Consider the following 19,265-nt stretch of genomic DNA (forward strand, 5'->3'; position numbering starts at 1 on the left):
AACCAGTAAGTCACCTCATGTCCATTCATTTCCCAAACGGCTGAGTGAACAGAGAGACATCTGTGGACGGTCATCAGGGCCAAGAAATGTCAGGCACAGCTTGCTTTTTTTTTCCAGCCATCAACCTCCAGCTTCGTCTGGCTCTCACTTCTCGGCTCTCCCTTGTTTAACTACTGATATGATTCTTTTTTTGTCAAACGTTTTGCCAGTTCAACATGGAAGAGAATTGGATTCCAGCCATTCAAAGCTTCCAAGGTATCCTAACGTTATGCATGAAGATTGGTTCAGTCTATTGTAAACACTGATGTCATTTATTTAGGATTTTCTCCTTAATTTGTATTATTGTTACTTGATTTGTGCCTGTAACAGTATCTAGCTGTTCTAACAAAATAATTAAATATTGTGAAATCCTATAACGCCATCATTTTAATTTTGTTGTTCTTTGTATTAGACTTGTTTTACTCATGCAAACACACAGGATGTTAGAGGAAATTCAAAAAAATTCATGTGGATGATGTTATTTATGTATATATATATATATATATATATATATATATATATATATATATATATATATATATGTTATATGTTCGTTAATTCCTGATGTAAATATTGTGGTCAGTGTCTACTTCAGTAACGACAAGGCATAAATTATGCTGTTCTGTTTGGCTGGAATAAAATCAGCTCCATCTGTCCTCCTAACTGTTTTAATAGGAAAAGAAAAACATAAGAGCAGCAAGACGGTCAATGTCCATGATTTAAACAACATCCCACGCCAAGTCTGTCGACCCTTCCTCCTTCTGGCTCTCTTCTCTGCAAAACTTTGGTAACCACTCCTCTACTTTGGACTGATTCATTTATAGGCGTCTACTTCCCTGATAAATATACTAATCAATTGTTTGGTTGATCTACGGTACATATGGATGGACTGCTGAATTGTTTGCCCACACGATTGATTACCTGACTGAAGAGTAAGAGGTCAAGGGAGCTGCAGGCCTCCTTCTTACGGTAACTTCACCATACATCTTCTGTCTGGCACTCTCCTCTGCACTTAGAGAGGGAAACAGCTCATTATGCAGGAAAACAAGCTGAAATACTGCACCATTTCCTTTCGACCTCCCAGAGAAATAATGTTTATGACATTGCATAGCTGATATTGACACTTTAAGAAAAGCATCATATTTTTACAGAACCTTGATTTTAAGACCTCTGGGGATATACAGCATGTGTGACATTGTCTGGGAGGCTGAGAAAGTCTCCATGCTTCAACTTTATCTCAGTAGCCCATACTCTGAAATAAAGCACCGACAACAGACACTGAATCAAAGATGTAAACTACATAAACATTGTTTATCTTAGTGGACGGGACAACATTTGCAGACTCAACATGGGACAGTCGTATGGCTTTTAGAATTCCTCTCTGACAATTTTTCTTTTTTTATGTTATGGGATATGAAATTGTTGGCCCAGTGGCCTAATGGATAAGGCATCAGCCTCCGGAGCTGGGGATTGTGGGTTCAAGTCCCACCTGGGTCAAGAAGCATTATGTGAGGCACACTAATTGTAAGAGGCAGTTAATAGGAATGCACCTGTGGATCAGTGTTCAGCTTTACCTTATTTGTCATGAATGCACAATTGTTATTTTTGTTCACTGGCTCCCCCCAAAAGCCAAAGGGAAGAGCTTGACAACTATTTGAACTTCAAGACCCAGATATCCTGTGATATTCTCTATCGTATCGAGACAATGTCTCCACTGTTACGTATTCCATATGTATGGGGATGATCCTGCTGAGGTCAGGTACGTGGATACTTCTTTACGACACACCGGCTTGTCCGGCCACGCCCTATGAAGCACCTGTGCTGGCGTGGAATCACTGATGGTTTGATCGGAACCGTTTCAGAGCGGCCTACAGCTGGAGAGACAGTCTCTTCACTCAGAGAACCAAGGTTACAACGTTACCGAGCGTTATGTTTCTAAATAACACTGGACAAACAACATTGAATAAATCCTTTGAATTTTTAAGAAACGTATCTGCTGTATGTGTTATAGAATCCAAATGTTAAAATTAGTCCTCTACAATATGCTCCACAGAAAATGGTGAATGTCATGTATGCGTATTAAACATTACTATATGCAACTGCCATGATGGATGGTTTCTGTGGCCCCCAGAGGCCCGTTTTAGCACTGTTGTTATGCCTCATTGAGCAGAACTGTCATAGTTTACAGCCTAATGAAATACCAATTACACTGAAAATGTGAAGTTCCAAATATTGAAACACCCGTAAGGATTAAAGGAGATGAAGAAGATAGCTAGATAGATAGCTAGATAGATAGATAGATAGATAGATACATAGATAGATACATAGATAGATATATAGATGGATGAGGAGCTTGCTTGTCTATCATTCAGCGGAATCCAATTCAATTTCCAAGGATAAACACCTTCCGTTCCAGTTTTGTTTGTACAAATCAAAGTGACTGAGCACCCAGCCACAGGGACAGATGCCAAGCTCTGGCACCTGCTCCCAATCCCCTTGACAATTGCATTGTTGTTGATAATAAAATCAGCTGGAAAGATACATTACCTCACCAAGGACCCAGTGATTCATAGACCCCAAAAATAACCCCTTACATTCTCAAAGGCAGCTTGTGAAGAGGACATTCGGCTTATACCTGCAAACAGTATCTCATGAAATCTGATGCCAAAGAATGAAATATTGCCTCGACTGCAATTGCATGTATTTCGATGAGAGGGAGATCAGTCTCAGCCCCATACACTGTTATACTCTGTGTAAATTGGAGCAGTTTTTTAGCCATGCTAGTAGCATGGCTCCAGGGTTAGCAATGCCAGTCAGTTGATCGATCCAACACTATGGATGGATTGTTGTGAAATTTTGTACACACTATTTAGTGTGTGAATTGTGATATCTTTAATGATCTCCTGACTTTTCATATAGCCTCACCATCAGGTCCTAATTTCGATTTGTCTTTGACTTTGGTTTATGACTAAACACCTGCAATACTATATGCTAATGGAATTCCCATCATCCTCAGTTGCACTGCAAATGTTAGCATGCTAATATGCTAAACTAAGACGGTGAACATGGTAAACATTATACCTGCTGAACGTTAGTAAAGTTAACATGTTAGCATGCTGATGTTAGCATTTAGCTCAAAGCACCACTGTGTGTAGCTGACAGCCTAAGACAGCTGTTAGCATGGCTGTAGACTCGTATTGTTGTAATTTAAATTCACTTAGAGCTAAACAAGAAAACACAGTATATTTTAAACCTGATTACAAGACAGAAGGATGTTTTATTATGGGGAAAATGATTTAAGTTCAATATCGTTAAAATATAGAAGATTCTGTCTGTAAGAGAGTAAATTATCAAACAAGGGATGGCACAATAATTAACAAAGTAATTCAAATTGCACCTCAGAGCTTTTGTCAAATCATCATCTTTTTTTTAGCCCTGTTACCTTTCTTACTAACATTGGCAAGTGTCTTTGTACTGAATGCTAGATAAACACTTCAGAATATCAGTTCCGAAATACAGTGGCACTCATAAGTTTATGCTACAGTTGACTAAAAAGAGGAATAAAAAATCATCTTTTGGAAATTGATCGTAATGCCTTAATTAAAAAAATGAGGAAAAATCCAACCTTTAAGGACACCAATTTTCTTTGTGAATGAATAATGTATCTATGTAAATAATCTGTATGTAAATAAATAAATGTTCTTCCTTAAAATACAGGGGGCATAAGTAAGTACACCCCTATGTTAAATTCCCATAGAGACAGGCAGATTTTTATTTTTAAAGGCCAGTTATTTCATGGATCCAGGATACTATGCATCATGATAAAGTTCCCTTGGCCTTTGGAATTAAAATAGCCTCACATCATCAAATACCCTTCACCATACCTAGAGATTGGCATGGGGTACTTTCCATAAAATCATCTCTCAATGCAAATCAAACCATCTATTAGGCTAACTGAAATAAAACCATGCCAATCTCTATTGTGAAGGGTATGTGATAATGTGGGGCTATTTTACTTGAAATATACTTATAAATACTTGAAATACTTTATCAGGATGCATAGTATCCTGGGTAATATGCATCCTGATAAAGAGATGATAGAGAGCTGATTTATGGAAAGTACCCCATGCCAATCTTTAGGTATGATGAAGGGTATGTGATCATGTGGGGCTATTTCAATTACAAAAGCCAAGGGAGCTTTATCAGGATGCATAGTAACCTGGATCCATGAAATAACTGGCCTTTAAAAATAAAAATCTGCCTGCCTCTATGGGAATTTAACATAGGGGTGTACTTACTTATGCCCCTGTATTTTAAGGAAGAACATTTATTTATTTGCTATACATTATTCATTCACAAAGAAAATTGGTGTCCTTAAAGGTTGGATTTTTCCTAATTTTTTTTTAATTACAGCACTGTATGCTGCTTAAACAAGGTTGATTATTATTAGCTTTATTACTTTATGACTTTGGAATAAAGGGTTTTTAACGTTTTATCAGCTTGCTGTTTGGCTGAGAAGCAATCTCAATTCATTTTCCAGCACTTTTAATCCTCACTTGGTTAGTGTTTTTATTTGCACCCAGCTTCGGATTATGAGTACATTGATGTTATGATGATGAAGATCCCAATTGTCTCAGGGGCTGTTGATGACCTGTTTGATCCAGCCAGTGAGCCTGGTGATGCGAGTGTAGACGCCGTAGTAGTCTGGACGCCCGCAGCCTTTGCCCCAGCTCACCACCCCGGCCAGGAACCAGCGTCCTGATGGCTCCTGGCACACCATGGGACCGCCAGAGTCTCCCTGACAGAGACAGGCAATGTAAAAAGGACAGGGGGTAAGATGTAAATGTCTCTACAGCACAAAGGAACCAAAATAATTGATAAGGTTGATGATCAATACTTATGACTCAACTATGATATCACTCGGTGCTTGGATGTCTGGCTTTAAAAACGTATGTAATGACCTGAACTGTTTATGAGGAACACAAACTCCCAAACCGGGAGGACTTTCACGATGTACTATGCCAGCACCGTGCACGTTATTTTGGTTTGTTCCCCCTTTTGTGCCTTATGGCAGATATAAATACACCATGACTGGATGATTTACCCAAACCATACAGTACATAATAGCCTACTCCTGAAATGTAAATGTATTATATTAACTATAGAATATTGACCTACAAGATAACTGTATGAAGTGCCAAATATAAAGCCTCTAAACATATGCTTTGATTTAAACCTGCATTCATTAATTTTATATATTTGTTGCCACTTGGTGGCAGCGCAACTCTAGCTCTAGAGTAAACACAACTGTGACACCTTATCAAGTTGTCATTCTGGATTTTTTTTATACATCCAGCAGACACAGCAAACATTATCATTTGGAATCATATTTCTGTCCACCTAACAAATATAAATCCAATATTCACTCTCCTACTAGATCTATTTTGCTCTCCACCGAGTCCTGAAGGGAAAATCTAACTCTTGAGCTGCTAAATGCTACACTGTGTTCACCAGCTAGTCGCTCACAGTGATATTTTAGAACAGTTTGACTGAAAATAGCCTGCTGCAGTTAAAAATAATGTTGATGAGAGCGGTGAGACTGAACCAAAACAGTAAAGGGGCAGGCTGTAAAATCAAGTGCAACAGTAAATTCAACTTGCATTGTGAAATTAAATGAAAACAAGCATTAGGCATTTATATCATCTGGTTTTGTATTTATGTGTTTTTTTGTTGGTACCTGACAGGCATCTTTGCCTCCACTGCGGTAACCAGCGCAAAGCATTCTGGGAGTGACCAGGTGGCCGTAAGAGCGAACGCAGGCTTCCTCGCTGACCAGGCGAACATCCACCTTCTGAAGCACATTACTGGCACTGCCTGAAGAGATCAGAGGGGAAAAGTCAACCAGTGAAGGCCAAAAGAGTCTTCCTCTTTTCTTTTTTATATACACTAGAGACAATGTATGAATTATATTTTTAAGATAAAGTCTGCATTCACTTTGCCTTCCTAAAGTTGCTGTCACATTTGGCTTTTTCTTATTCTACACAAAGCTGAAACTGACATCTTAACTGCTGAGTTTCGATTCACCCACTGGATGTCAATTGTAGAGCTGCAGATCCAACTACAAACCCACAGTGAACTATGTCACAGACTGCTGATATATCGATTGCTCAGCTTCAGCAGAAATCATTAAATGTACCGTATTTATGTTTAACAAACAAAAACCAGCCTGCAGATTTCCTACATGCTGTAGTTGCACTTTTTATGTGCACACAATTACTCAACAGCTGTTAGCAGAAAGTATAGTAAAGGTTTCATCGTTAGAGTGAAAAGAAACCACTTCACTGGAAATATAGTGGTGTAACCGCACCTTAAAAAATTCACCTAAGCCTTTTCTCGTCACGTCTCCTTCAAACAGCCTTGATCTGTTAATTTGGTTCATCAGAAACCCCCAGCCCACACACTTCTACTCACATCACTCTATCTCTGTCTCCATCTGCCTCTTTAATTTGAATAAGTTCATTTCATGTGTTTTCACTCTGTTATCAAAACCACCAAATTACCAAGACTCTCCACTAAACAACCCCACACAAGACTTCTCACATCTTACCCGCTATTTCAAAGTGCCACTGATGAAATGGGGGTTTTACAGGTTGAACAAGTCACATCAAAATCACTTCCTGTGAAAATACTGCGCTATACTGCACAATACCTAAGCCAATGGAAAAGGTTAAGTGTTCATCCTGTAACAGAAATATTAACAAATTGTATGACGAAACAATTAGTGCAGTTGGACATCAGACTTTATACAATAAACCTACAAGTTAAAAGCACCAAATAAAAGTCCATCTTACAATGGTTCATTTTGATAAACCTACATAGTTTCATGTGAAAGTGTCCCTTTACGAAGCATGATGATGTGTTCCTGTAGGTCACGCATACCAAAGCCTTAGGCTAACTGGAAATTATAATGGGATAAATGAAAAACTATTCCTTTACCTGAAAAATGAGGTTTTGCAACATTACAAGTCCTTGCAAAGTAGATTGTTGAATTAATTAGTGCGATCGGTAGTTGTGCTCCAAGTGGGTCCTAACTTCAAGCCGTGTTACTTTCAGTGGGTCAGAAGATAAATCTGACTTTGTAAGATTGTCACGATGTAAACGACAGTCCTCAGTCCCTCTCTTCAGCCACACACTCACTTCCCCAGCCCCCTACATTGCCATTCTCCATCCATCCACCAGATGCCCTCAGACCTTCCCACCTGTCTTAGTCTCCTGTCATGTCCGATCCAGTCACTCTCTCCTGCCCTGCAGTAACCCCTTTCCCACCTCACCTGCTTCCCATTTTCATGGCTGCCTGGCTGTATCTTTACCAGCCCCTTTCCACCTACACTTGCCAGACTGTCATTGTTGTTTATGCCTTTGCTTTCCAGGCATTTCCAGCCTGATTATGATACGATACGAAGAACTAAGGGAGGACTTAACACACAAACATTGGCTGCATTCGAAATTGCCTACTACATACTACTGACGAACACACTGCTTACCTTTTTTTCTGAATCAGTATTACATCAATCACAATCAAAATTTTTGGCAAACTACAGATTTTGCTTTTGTTTACATACTACATGCTAAGTTTTAGGCAAATCAGTACGTACTACTTGTATTAATAGTAGGCGACTTTGAACACAGCTTTGTTCATAGACAAACATTTCGCCCTCTATCCTCTCTCCACATTTCCCCCCGAGCTCCCCATTCCCTCTTTCCATTCTTACCCCCCTCGCGGAGAGTCCCCCAGCCGGTGACCCAGCAGAGCAGGCCCGGCTCCAGCTGGTGGGCGGGCGGAGGCAGGCAAGCGGGTCGAGCATGTCCAGCCAGCAGCATGGAGGCGGGCCGGTCTAGCTTCAGCAGGGCCAGGTCGTAGTCGTGGGACTCGTCGTCGTAGTATTGGTGGAGGTGGATTTGCTTAACACGAGCCACTTCTTCAGTAGGGCTGCTGCGGCTGAGCAGGAGTTTCCCCAGGTAAACCGTCCACATCGAGGGAGAGTAGACACTGCAGGAGGAGGAGAAAAAGAGTGCGTTACAGGGGAAATAAGTCATACTTTTCTTTCCCAAGTACCAATTAAAATAACCAATATCTTCAATTTATTATATAGTTTATATACTGTATAGTTGCAGTTGTTGACTGTTGCCAACAAATGAGTCTATATTCAGGACGTTCCACTTCCAGGATTGCTCCGGTGCTGCCTGAAATTCTGCCAGATGTCCCTCTTTTCGGCCGGATGTCCCTCACCTTCCACTTTCTTTGTGTTGGAATTTTAAACCCAGGTGGATTTCTGAGGACTTTGGTTAACTGCTCCTCAGATCTCTGCAGGGTAAATCCAGACAGCTAGCTAGACTATCTGTCCAATCTGAGTTTTCTGTTGCACGACTAAAACATCTTTTGAACGTACACACATTCCACCAAAACAAGTTCCTTCCTGAGGCTATTTTGCAGCGGCACCGTGGCTCCGTCCGGCGATTAGCGCAGCCCAAGACGATTGTGATTGGTTTAAAGAAATGCCAATAAACCAGAGCACGTTTTTCCCCCCATCCCCGAATGCTGTGTGGACTAGCCAGACCCTCCTCCGCAGCGCTGTGGAGGAGGGTCTGGCAATGCGAGACTACCAACAAATACTTGAGCAACTTTTTCTCAAGTCTCTGGAAACTTAATTTCTATTTCCGTTTGCCCACTGAAATATCACCGCTCACTAAATGCTGCACAAGCTTTTAATCACCACAAAAAGAACATTAAGAGCAAAGAATGTTTAATCCTCTACAGGATGCTATAGTTTTGGTCGTGGTCCAGCCAGCGCAGTCTGGCTTTGAAAGACACGAGTGTATACAAACACACACACACACACACACACACACACACACACACACACACACACACACACACACACACACACACACACATAAATATGCTGGCTTTGAATCAGACAGGCTGTTACAGCTAAACCCTAAACAGCAAAGACACAACAGCAGGTGTAAACAAAACATAGTTAAAAAAAATGTTACAATGCTTCATCAACGAATAAACATCTTTAGCTGAAGAGAAAAAGCTTGTGATTTTTGCTCAAAGTCCCTCAAACTGTTTTTTTTTCTTGTTTTTTTCGAAAGAACATTCTAACACCTCAATTAACAGACCACTTCCTTCCCTCTTTTCCTGCACTTACCGGTCGTCATAGAAACAGTGGGCAGCAGACACCACCCATTGGCTGGAGATTAGCACGCCCCCGCAGATGTGCGTACCCCGCACCTGAAGGCTGGCCTGCCATGGCCACTCCCCCTCTGTGGCATTGGTCCCCCCCACAATACGGCTGGAGAACTGCCTCAGGCCGCAGTCTGAATACACACAAGGAAATATTAAAACAAATAGTTGCAAATATGGACAGCAAAAATGTGCTTAATATGTATATGTAAATAGAATCAGCATAGTTGTATTGGAAAAAAAGGAAATGCTTGAGAGTTCATTTCCAGTACATATAATTCTTCCTAATGCCAATGGGAGAAACAAAACTAAATAAAAAATAAAAAGTACAAAGACTAATTAAATCAGATTTTATTGATTTATTTCTTTTCACTTGTCCAAGGGAGAATGAAGGAATCACAAAAGTTAAATGTATAAAGTCCAAAACTGAATTAAGGTGAAATTAAAACATAAAAACTAGGTTCTGATAGGGGTGATATTCTCACCACACTCTTTCTCATCTGAGGCGTCGGGGCAGTCGGTAACAAAGTCACACCGTGGGTTTGGCTTTTTCAGACACGTTCCATCAGCGCACACATAGGTCATATCTGTACACTGCACACCTGCGCGCACACACACACACACACACACACACACACACACACACACACACACACACACACACACACACACGCACACAGATGTTTAATGGTTTATTTTGCTGCTGATAGAGCCTCCACACACTAAAATTTAGGACTGAGATTTGATTGACGTTGCATTGTGATGAGTTTGAGTGTGTTACCATCAGTACAGTTCATCTCATCTGTTGCCTCAGGGCAGTCTGGGAGTTGGTCACACACCTTGTAGTAGTCCACACACTGACTGTCCTCCGGACACTGGTACTGTGCCACACACACTGAAAAACACACACACACACACACACACTTCACACTGTTACAATGCCTTGTTACAAATTGTAACAAATTGTAACAAGGCATTGTAACCGTTAGAAGTCCAGCATAACAAAAGTTAAAGCAGCAAACAGAGGTAGTCTGCTGTGCTTTGCATCTCCAATTTAAATTTTCATTTTCATTTGTCATTCACAGTTTCATAATTTGAGACTTGAATGTTGTGGGTAGATAAACCGATAACCAGATACAGTACATTTTGCCACATTTGACTATCTTTGCTGGGGGAAAATGATAAAAGTGGTAAAGAAAAATGTATCTTCCCCTTTTTATTTTATACAATCTATGCAAAACAAGCAAGCAAAAACAATTCACAAAGCTTTTACTTTCTCATGTCTTTATATCACATGATATAACGTTTAACTCCCTATTAATATAGTATCTTATTAATGACTAATCCGTGTCCTACCAGTAGTAACGCCTAAAAAGCCAAACCAATAATAGCATCGTAGCTTGACAGGCTGCCAAAACGAACAGGTTTTTACATTGTGAGATATACTGGCTGGCATTCAAATAGATTCTGAAGATTTAGAAAGAACAGGCCCATGCCATCAGATCAGATCAGCATCACCCTGTGGGCATTCAGGACAGCCTTTCGTGTGCAGCATGCTGACAAGGCTCATGTTACAGATGTTGAAACATCCTGTCTTTAGCAGTGTCTCAAAATAGCAACTTTTTTTATCTTCTGAAGTGTGACAACATGGTGGATGTTTGGTTCACCCCTGACAGTCAGTCCCTGTCCTTTTTCCTGAAGAGTGTTGTTGCATCTCAATGTCTGAAATTCAGTCATTCTGAAACATCTGTGATAAACTCAACGTTATTTGACAGTAAATACATCAAAATGAATTGGGCTTTATTGGCTCTGCATGGTGGTCCGACCCATTCGTTCACTCTGTCCTGCACCATGTGACAATTTCCTGTTTCAACAGAAAATAATAAGTACAACAAACTATGTGGGAATAAATTAATTTGAAACATAAATGAATACCACAGTTCCTCTCGTCAAGGCCGTTGGGACAGTCCTTGATTCCATCACAGGCAGGAACACACAGGCCGTTAATAGTGCACAGAAACTGACCTGGGCAAGCTATAAAAAACACACAAACACATGCACACACAACATGAAAAAAAAGATCTGTTCTTAGACATAGGTAGAAGACATCATTACTCAGCAGTTCATTTATCCACATGTCTTGGATGTCTCGCCTGCATCCACAACTTACGATCTGATAGGTTGAAGACACTGTAGCTCAGCTGAAGTCCCGGCCCTGTGAGTGACACCTCTGATGTCATGGCAACAGTGGCAGTTGTGGAGAGCAGGAAGAGGCGTTCATTGTATGGCAGCAGGCCCCTGGTGCCACACAGTCTGAGGAATGGACAGAGACAAATTTAAATGGAAACTCCAGGTTTCCCTGCAGAGACAGGATGGTGGAAGCCCACAGGTTGGAAAACTTTTTGATAACTATAGAGTTCCCTTAAAGCAAGACACTTGACTAGTTTGTCCAGGGCACTAACGAGAAACCTATCCTGGCTGAATTCTGGTTAGAAAAACTATTAGGTGAAAAGATTTATCAGTTGGAAATAAAAAAGAAAGGTAAAATGCCTCTAAATTGAAAAATAAAATAATGGCCTCACATGAACTCTAAGGAAGCTAATATGGGACGCTGCTGCCCCCTGTTGTTCGCTACAGAGTAGAATAATGTGACACTGAACAAAAACTCTTTAATTCGTGCCCGGGTTGGATCAGTGGATAGCGCAGGCACACGTATACTTTGAGGTTTATACCTCGACGCAGAGGTCTAGGGTTCTAATCTGACCCGTGACACCCTTTCTCACCTAGCTGTCCTATCAATAAAGGTGGAAAAGCCCAAAAAATGATCTTTAAAAAAAAACTCTTTAATTTGGTCCATTTGTGTTTTTTAGTCTTGTGAAACTATCTGATCTTTCTGCACATTATGACGTGAATGGAAATATTAATATGCACAGGTGCTTCCTGTCAGACACCAAACCCCACGCAGGTGGCAGTTAAAAATAGACATTAGTTTAATAATCTGACAAGACACATGACTTTTTCTGATCTCTCTGCTCGTAACTGTACTAGGATTATCCCTTCAGTTAATTTATATATTGTCATTTTATTGTAGTAAGCAGGTTAAAAAAGCAGTAGGGGTCGACCTAAATGCAGATTTGATAGTTTAAATATATACTATATACTATATATATATATATATATATATATATATATATATATATATATATATATATATATATATAAAATTTGTGTGCAGATCTTAGTTGTTTTCTATTGAATGTCTGGCACGTTCACAAGACAGATAAAAAGAGCTTTAAAAAAAGCCATTTTGGGGGGGAAAGCTATCTGAAATTCAAAAGTTTTCATTTTTTTGTAAAAAAGAGGAAGCTGCATGTTTTGCAGAGAGTCGCACAGCTAATCAGTTAAAGTATAAAGTGAAGACAGATTTATTTTTTATGGAAACATATATAAATACACATTTATATTGCAGGTTGATCCAGACACTGGAGATAAAACAAGGTGCAGTTGAGTCTCCACTGATGTAAACCATATTGGTCAGTTGGAGTTGTGTCTAATCAACTTCTAGTCTGCTTTTTTCCAGCTAAATTCTCATTGGCCTGTTATCAGTGTCGCTCTTGTTTGGCTGTTTAGTCTAACCATCCAGGCCGAATCTTACAGTCTTAAAGACCACAACTAGACTCATTGTGGCACAGCCTACCTGCGGTTCTGGATGACCCACTGTCCCTGGGTACAGTTCTGGTTGTAGCTGGCTCTGCTCAACTCGTAGCCCTCAAATTCCAGAGACAGGCCCATGCCTACACTTGGCATCTGAAACCCCACAGGACGATGAACACAAAAATACGATAAAGTTCAAAACACACGCTGTAAATAATTATTGAACAGTCAAGAAGTGGGGGACATATAGATCAGGGCGTGTCTTACAGTAAAGCTCCAGGTACAGTTGGTGTCGGGGGGGTAGTAGCTGGGAAAGAAAGGCGTCCTCAGTGTCCCCTGGACCCCTGATACTGCCTTCAGCTCTATAGTGGACTTGCAGTCTGAGAAATAGAAAGAAAAAGAGAGATAGAGAGAGAGAGAGAGAGAAGTATTTCAATCCGCAATGCCGCTTTGTGGCATCAGCGTATTTTCACTACAAAAAATTAGATGAATACTCTCTCCTCTCAGTCTGTGTATGCAACATTGTGTGAAACATTTTCAAAGTAGTAAAAGAAGGCCTGGGCTTTCAGGTGGTCTTACCCTGGCGGCCCCAGGCCTGTGCAGACAGAGAGAAGGGGTCCTTGTAGTTGTACAGACCCTGTTTCCAAACCACCGTCATCCACTCGCCTGAAGACAGGACATGCACCACCCGCTCATGTCTGCTGCAGCCATACACGCGCTGGGAGGACAGTGGGATAGTTAGTCTAACTCTTAAGTGATAAATTCAAGAGTTTCTTGAATGAAAAACGGGTGCTAAATATGATGCAAATTTCTTTAGAGGTGGACCGACCAATATCCGATGTGCAGCAGAGAACAAATATTACCCTGATGTGTCAAAGCAAATCAATATATTCTGACCCAGTGGATGGGACTCACGATGTGATGAGGTAAGTGTCGGAGGGGGTGAGTGAATTGTATACCACCAGCCTGTCCCGGCACTCTGGCAGCAGCCACTCCATCTGGAGCTCCAGCTGGGAGCCAGGGGCGGCCTGGAGGTGCCACAGGCAGGAGGAGCGCTGCGTATCGGGGCCACGAAGAGACAAAGGGCTGCTAGACACCACCTTCTGGTAGCGGTAGCAGTCTGGAAAGGATGCCAAAAAATGGAGAATTAGAGTTGCACTGGGTTAATTTGAGATCTGTGTTGAAGTAAATGTATGCAAATGTTGCCTTGATTTTATGTTTGGAGTTATTGTATTGAATAAAACACGAAAATTAACATTCAACATCAACAACCCCTCCCTTGAACTGAGATTGTCCAATCATAACGCAGCATTATTAACTAGTCACAGTAGGTCTGTAAAGCTTTGGATTTCTCGAATGGATGTTGAAGCAGTGTACATGGATATGGAAATATTCAATATACATAGAGTTTAAAAAGTGGTGCACATTGTGCTGCATGCTAATTACAGTTCAAATCAAAGTGAAAGATTGATACAAATAAACTATGAACAAGCAAATGAAAATAAAGTGGGATACCAAATGAGGCTTTCAAAAGCTCTATAACTTTGGAGTCGGTTTCTGTAAGGAGCAGAATACAAAGAAGAGACATTTAAGTTAAAAAAAAACACTTTTCATGTCATTGTTTCTCACTTTTTCATCTTTCCTCACTGGCTTACACACACACACACATACACACACACACACACATACACACAAATATTTGTTTCACTGTCTTTGTGGGGACCCGTCATTGACATAATGCATTCCCTAGCCCCTTACCCTAACCTTAACCATCACAACTAAATGCCTAACCTTAACCCTTACCCTAACCCTAACCTAATTCTATCCCTAATCCTACAACCAAGTCTTAACCCTCAAACAGCCCTTTAAACTTGGGGGGTCCAGCATTTTCGCCCCACAAAGCTGTGCAGACCCCACAAGTATACTGGACTCCCGGTTTTTGGACCCCACGAATATAGTAAAACAAGCCCACACACACACACACACACACACACACACACACACACACACACACACAGTCGTTCTCTCTGCTCCTCTTTTGCTCTCACCACTGACAAACAGGGAGGGGAGGTGTAGGAGGTATCTGGAGAAGCTGGCCGTCTCATTCTCCCCTGACTCTTTGTACTCCCTCAGGCCATTCTCCAGGCTCATGGTGACTTTCTCCAGTGTGACAAACTCAACACGGCTACCTGGCACAGACATCACTATCCAAAAGTGAGCCACAACACTCCCCTCCCTGCAGAAACAAACCCGAGACCAAGATTCACACAGCTGTTAAAGATGTATCAAAATGACAAGAGGCAAATAATATAAGTTATTACGATTTATTAGGACGAAAAGCAGTGTTTCACTGCCGACTATGGTTTAAAGGTGTGGTCAGAAGTGTGCTTTGTTGCACCTGTAACCACACATGACAGTGATCTCACAGTGTACAGACACACCATGGAGTACACTTCTTCATCACTGCAGCAAAAAGAGAAATGAAACCACTAGAGCTCAGCAAAACAACCTTCTCAGCTGATGTTAGGTCGCTCTTTAAATCCTGGATGCATTGTGCAGCCTTTAAATCACATTTCCTGTGATTTAGCCTGACATATTTGGTATTGTTGGAAAGTTGGCTATACAAGATAAAGTTGTAGAAAAATATGTTTATATTATATTTGTGTTTGTGGAATTTTTCCCTGTTCTTGTAGATTCTTAGTCTTAGCAAACTGCATTACCGTCTGCATGAAGGAGGACCAACACTGACATTTTCAGGTGTCTTGTTGAGGCAATTTTGTGCCACGGCTTTGTTTTCACCCAATCATTTGAACATTACTAAAGGTATAGCATATTCTCCATGTACTGTGTATTCCTATGGTCTGTTTGGAGCACCCCAAAGCTTGTTGCAGACTCTAAGTTTTTCCTTAAAAAAAGAATTAGGAATCATGTGCAGAGCTGAATATACAAGCTTTCAACACAATTTACAAGCACAAAAAGTGCTCCTTTAATATGATATTCCATACATAAGTTCAACAGGTTTAAATTTTGGTATCTGAGCTGGTGCTTCCTGTCAAAAGTGAATATAACAGCAACACAGACATAGAGGGGATACAGATTCCAACTGGGAACCACTTTTTCTGCTGTCACATGTTCTGCGGCTGAGCCTAGAAGTTACAGCTGTTATCAATCAGCAAAGTATTGATTACCATACCTGATTAATTGAATGAATGAGCTGTATATTAACCAGCATCAACATGTGGTAACATAGTGAACTGTCTTATGTTTAAACAGATGTTTCTTTTTCTCCCTCTGACTAAGATCTTCCACTATAAGTATTTACTGTATGCAAGTTCTGTCACTCCCATATTGCTTCTATTCTTCCTGGTTATTATTACTGTACTGTATATGAAAAGGTTTGATCCACATACCCAAAGGCGAACACAGTGGTGTAGTTGAAGTATCGAGAAAGACTGGACCCCTTCATTATTTTATTTACCTGAAAGACAAAAACAATATCATCTGTTGATATGAGTCTCATCAAGTTGTTTCAAACAGAGTACTGAATTGAATTTATTTTTTAGTAGTACTTCTTACTCTATTACCCCACTAACACTGCAGTCCCAGAATGCAGGGTTACTTGTGGTTCCTAGAGTCTCCAAAAGAACATTGGGAGATAGAGCCATCAGCTATTAAGCTCCTCTCCTCTCCAACCATCTTCCAGTTTTGGTTCGGGAGGCAGACACCGTCTCCACATTTTAAGATCGCTTAAGACTTTCCTCTTTGATAAAGCTTATTATTAGGGATGGCTCAGGTTTTCCTTGGACCAGACCCTAGTTATGAAGCTTTAGGTTTAGACTGCCAGGGGACTTCCTATAATACACTGAGCTCCTCTCCATCTGTGCGTATTCATGCCCCATTAATGCAAGTACTACCTATCTTCCCTGGGGTCCTCATGCTTTCTCATCCCAAAAGATATCCATGGATTGTGGTTGCACACGGATCGTGGTTGCGCTGGCTGCCATGGTTCTGCTTGACGCCTGATGCTCTTGTTATTAGTCATGTTTCTATTATTATTATTATTATAGTTGTTAGTGATATTATTGTTGCTGTGCTTCTCTGTCTCTCCCTCAACCCCCAGCCTCTCTCTCTCTCTCTCTCTCTCTCTCTCTCTCTCTCGCTCTTTTGTTTGAGAGAGACCCAACCCAAAGGGGAATTCTTCCTTGCTTCCTTGTTTGCTCTTAAGGAAATGTTGGGTCTCTGTAAATTATAGAGTATGCTCTATACCTGCTCTGAATGAAAAGTGTCTTGAGATAACTTCTGCTGTGACTGGAAGCATTCTAAAAAAACTGACTTGACTTGACTACTGATGCTTTTCTTTTTTTACTAGGTAGTTTAATTGCATTATGAAAATGACATAGAAAAATATAAAAACCAACAGCAGTCTTCAGGGGCGTCGGACTGGGGGGGAAAAGGGGACTGAGTACCCAGGGCCCTCATGTGAGGAGGGCCCAAAAAGATGCTAGAATGAATAGCTGTGGATGCGGAGAGGGGCCCATAGAAAATGCCTTTCTACAGGGCCCAGAATTTTGTGCTACGCCCCTGGCAGGCTTGATCCTTTAACCAAGTCATTCTAGTGTACATGAGTATCAGAGGAATCCTTGCTCACCATGTTCTCTACTCCCTTGGCCTCTTTCTTGAATGCAGGGCTGTTGTGAGAGGACAGATCAGCAGAGAAGTTCCTGTTGAGGATGGACAGGTAGGCCGTGTACTGCTGCTGGACACGAGGCTCCAACAACCAAACCCTGTGTTCTGTTACAGAGGAAGGTGGGAAGATCAATACAGCACAAATAGACCTAAACAAGACATGAGAATCTACAGCCATGCTAGCAGCTCTGTGAGACTGTACTTAGGCACAGCAGTGCTTTGAGCTAAATGCTACCATACATGGCAGCATGCTAACAGGATGACAATGCTAACATGCTTATGTTTAGCAGGTATACTATTTACCACAGTCATCATCTTAGTTTTGCTTATATTTGCTAATTGGCAGTAACACAAAATACAGCTCAAGCTGATGGGAATGTCTGTAGTTTTTAAACCAAAATATTGGACAACATTTTAAAATATTATATTTCATTCTGAGCGAGACATGAATGTCTGAATTACATTGCATGGCAATCCATCCAATAGTTGTGTAGTTGTTGAGAAATTCACAAACAACAAATGTCATGCCTCATGGTGGTGCTATGAAAAGTCATCGCCAAGGAACCATGAATATAACATACACATACAATAATAATAACATTTTGTGCCAATCAATCAATCATTCAGAACTTTCACTGGCTACATGGAAACTTTGACCTGCAGGTCACACTACAGGAAAAGTCGGAGGATCGCCAGAGTCAATGGGGTTTATCATACCTCATGCCTACCTGTGCAAAATGTCATGGCAGTTAATAGTTTTTGAGATGTTTCAGTATGGGCCAAAGTTAGGGGACTGACTGACCTACATACCAATATTGCCATCCATAGAGTCATGCGGCTAACATGACTGAAATGCAATTAATAAATAAAGCGAAAGAGAGAAGTCTTTACCCAGGAAGTACCAGGCTAGTGTGGCTCCTGTGGCTGCGAGAATGATGATGGTGATGATGAGGAAGGCCAGAAGACACTTAAAGGACCGAGTCTTCCTGGTGGGTGTAGCCACAGTTTGTCCACCGGCTTCCACCTGTAGAGAACAGACTTTACTTTATTTTGGGTTAGAAATAAGAAATCTGCTATGTAAGAAATCCATTCTGAAGTGTCTTATCACGCAGTCTCTGAGGGAGGGAATATCAGGGCATTTTTCCCAGTGGATTATGTTTTGCTGCAGGATTTTTCTGTTCATCTCCCCCGTTGAAATCTATCCACAGACATCATTGACCTAAACACTCAACATTACTTTTACAGTTTTGGTATTCAAAATTATAGTTTTTACAGTTTTTCATCTGCCAAAACCAAGCTTCTAATGATTTAGTTATACTAACTTATAACTTGGTTCCAGATCAGACTACATATGTAGCTTATAGCCTATGTTATAATATTAGCATTACTGACCCCATTGTTCCGAGAAGCAGGTGTGACCCCCTGGTCACACGAAATCGACTTCTTAGAGCCGTACCCGAGCGCCATTGCATCACTCCGCATCCTTTCTTCCTTGAGAAAGCATCTCACTCGCCTTTGGGGCTCATTAATGAATATCCAATTTAGCTTTTATTTTGCATCTCTTGTAAGCACATAACCAGACATGTTGCTCCAACAGACAGAGAACGACTCCCTCTCTGTTTGTAAGTCCAAAGGT

At 40.8% G+C, this 19,265-nt stretch overlaps 1 protein-coding gene and 1 non-coding gene across 2 annotated transcripts; one reads left to right on the forward strand and one right to left on the reverse strand.

Annotated features, from left to right (window-relative positions):
- Positions 1 to 1,463: 1,463 nt before the first annotated feature.
- Positions 1,464 to 1,536, forward strand: trnar-ccg. Its single transcript has one exon. It is a non-coding gene; the product is annotated as a tRNA-Arg (tRNA).
- A 2,855-nt stretch (positions 1,537 to 4,391) lies between these two features.
- LOC120543530 (transmembrane protease serine 6) lies at positions 4,392 to 19,245 on the reverse strand. Its single transcript, XM_039796149.1, has 18 exons — positions 19,022 to 19,245; positions 18,521 to 18,653; positions 17,592 to 17,734; positions 16,354 to 16,421; positions 14,992 to 15,179; positions 14,459 to 14,500; positions 13,859 to 14,063; positions 13,523 to 13,659; positions 13,211 to 13,323; positions 12,987 to 13,096; positions 11,460 to 11,602; positions 11,225 to 11,323; positions 10,071 to 10,184; positions 9,775 to 9,891; positions 9,255 to 9,423; positions 7,812 to 8,089; positions 5,777 to 5,913; positions 4,392 to 4,837 (listed from the first exon to the last, which is right to left on the reverse strand). The coding sequence occupies exons 1-18, from the start codon at positions 19,109 to 19,111 to the stop codon at positions 4,673 to 4,675; spliced, it is 2,451 nt and encodes an 816-aa protein (XP_039652083.1). The 5' UTR covers positions 19,112 to 19,245; the 3' UTR covers positions 4,392 to 4,672.
- Between the last annotated feature and the right edge of the window lie 20 nt (positions 19,246 to 19,265).

Source organism: Perca fluviatilis, chromosome 1 (assembly GCF_010015445.1).
Source record: "Perca fluviatilis chromosome 1, GENO_Pfluv_1.0, whole genome shotgun sequence".
Lineage (NCBI taxonomy): Eukaryota > Metazoa > Chordata > Actinopteri > Perciformes > Percidae > Perca > Perca fluviatilis.

Excerpts from the sequence above, each read along its gene's own strand:
- LOC120543530 (XM_039796149.1), bottom strand. The coding sequence starts at position 19,111 with ATGCGGAGTGATGCAATGGCGCTCGGGTACGGCTCTAAGAAGTCGATT. Across the intron at positions 11,603-12,986 it reads TGGGTCATCCAGAACCGCAG|ACTGTGTGGCACCAGGGGCC; the intron begins GTAGGCTGTGCC and ends TCCATTCCTCAG. Across the intron at positions 10,185-11,224 it reads CCTTGACGAGAGGAACTGTG|TGTGTGTGGCACAGTACCAG; the intron begins GTATTCATTTAT and ends TGTGTTTTTCAG.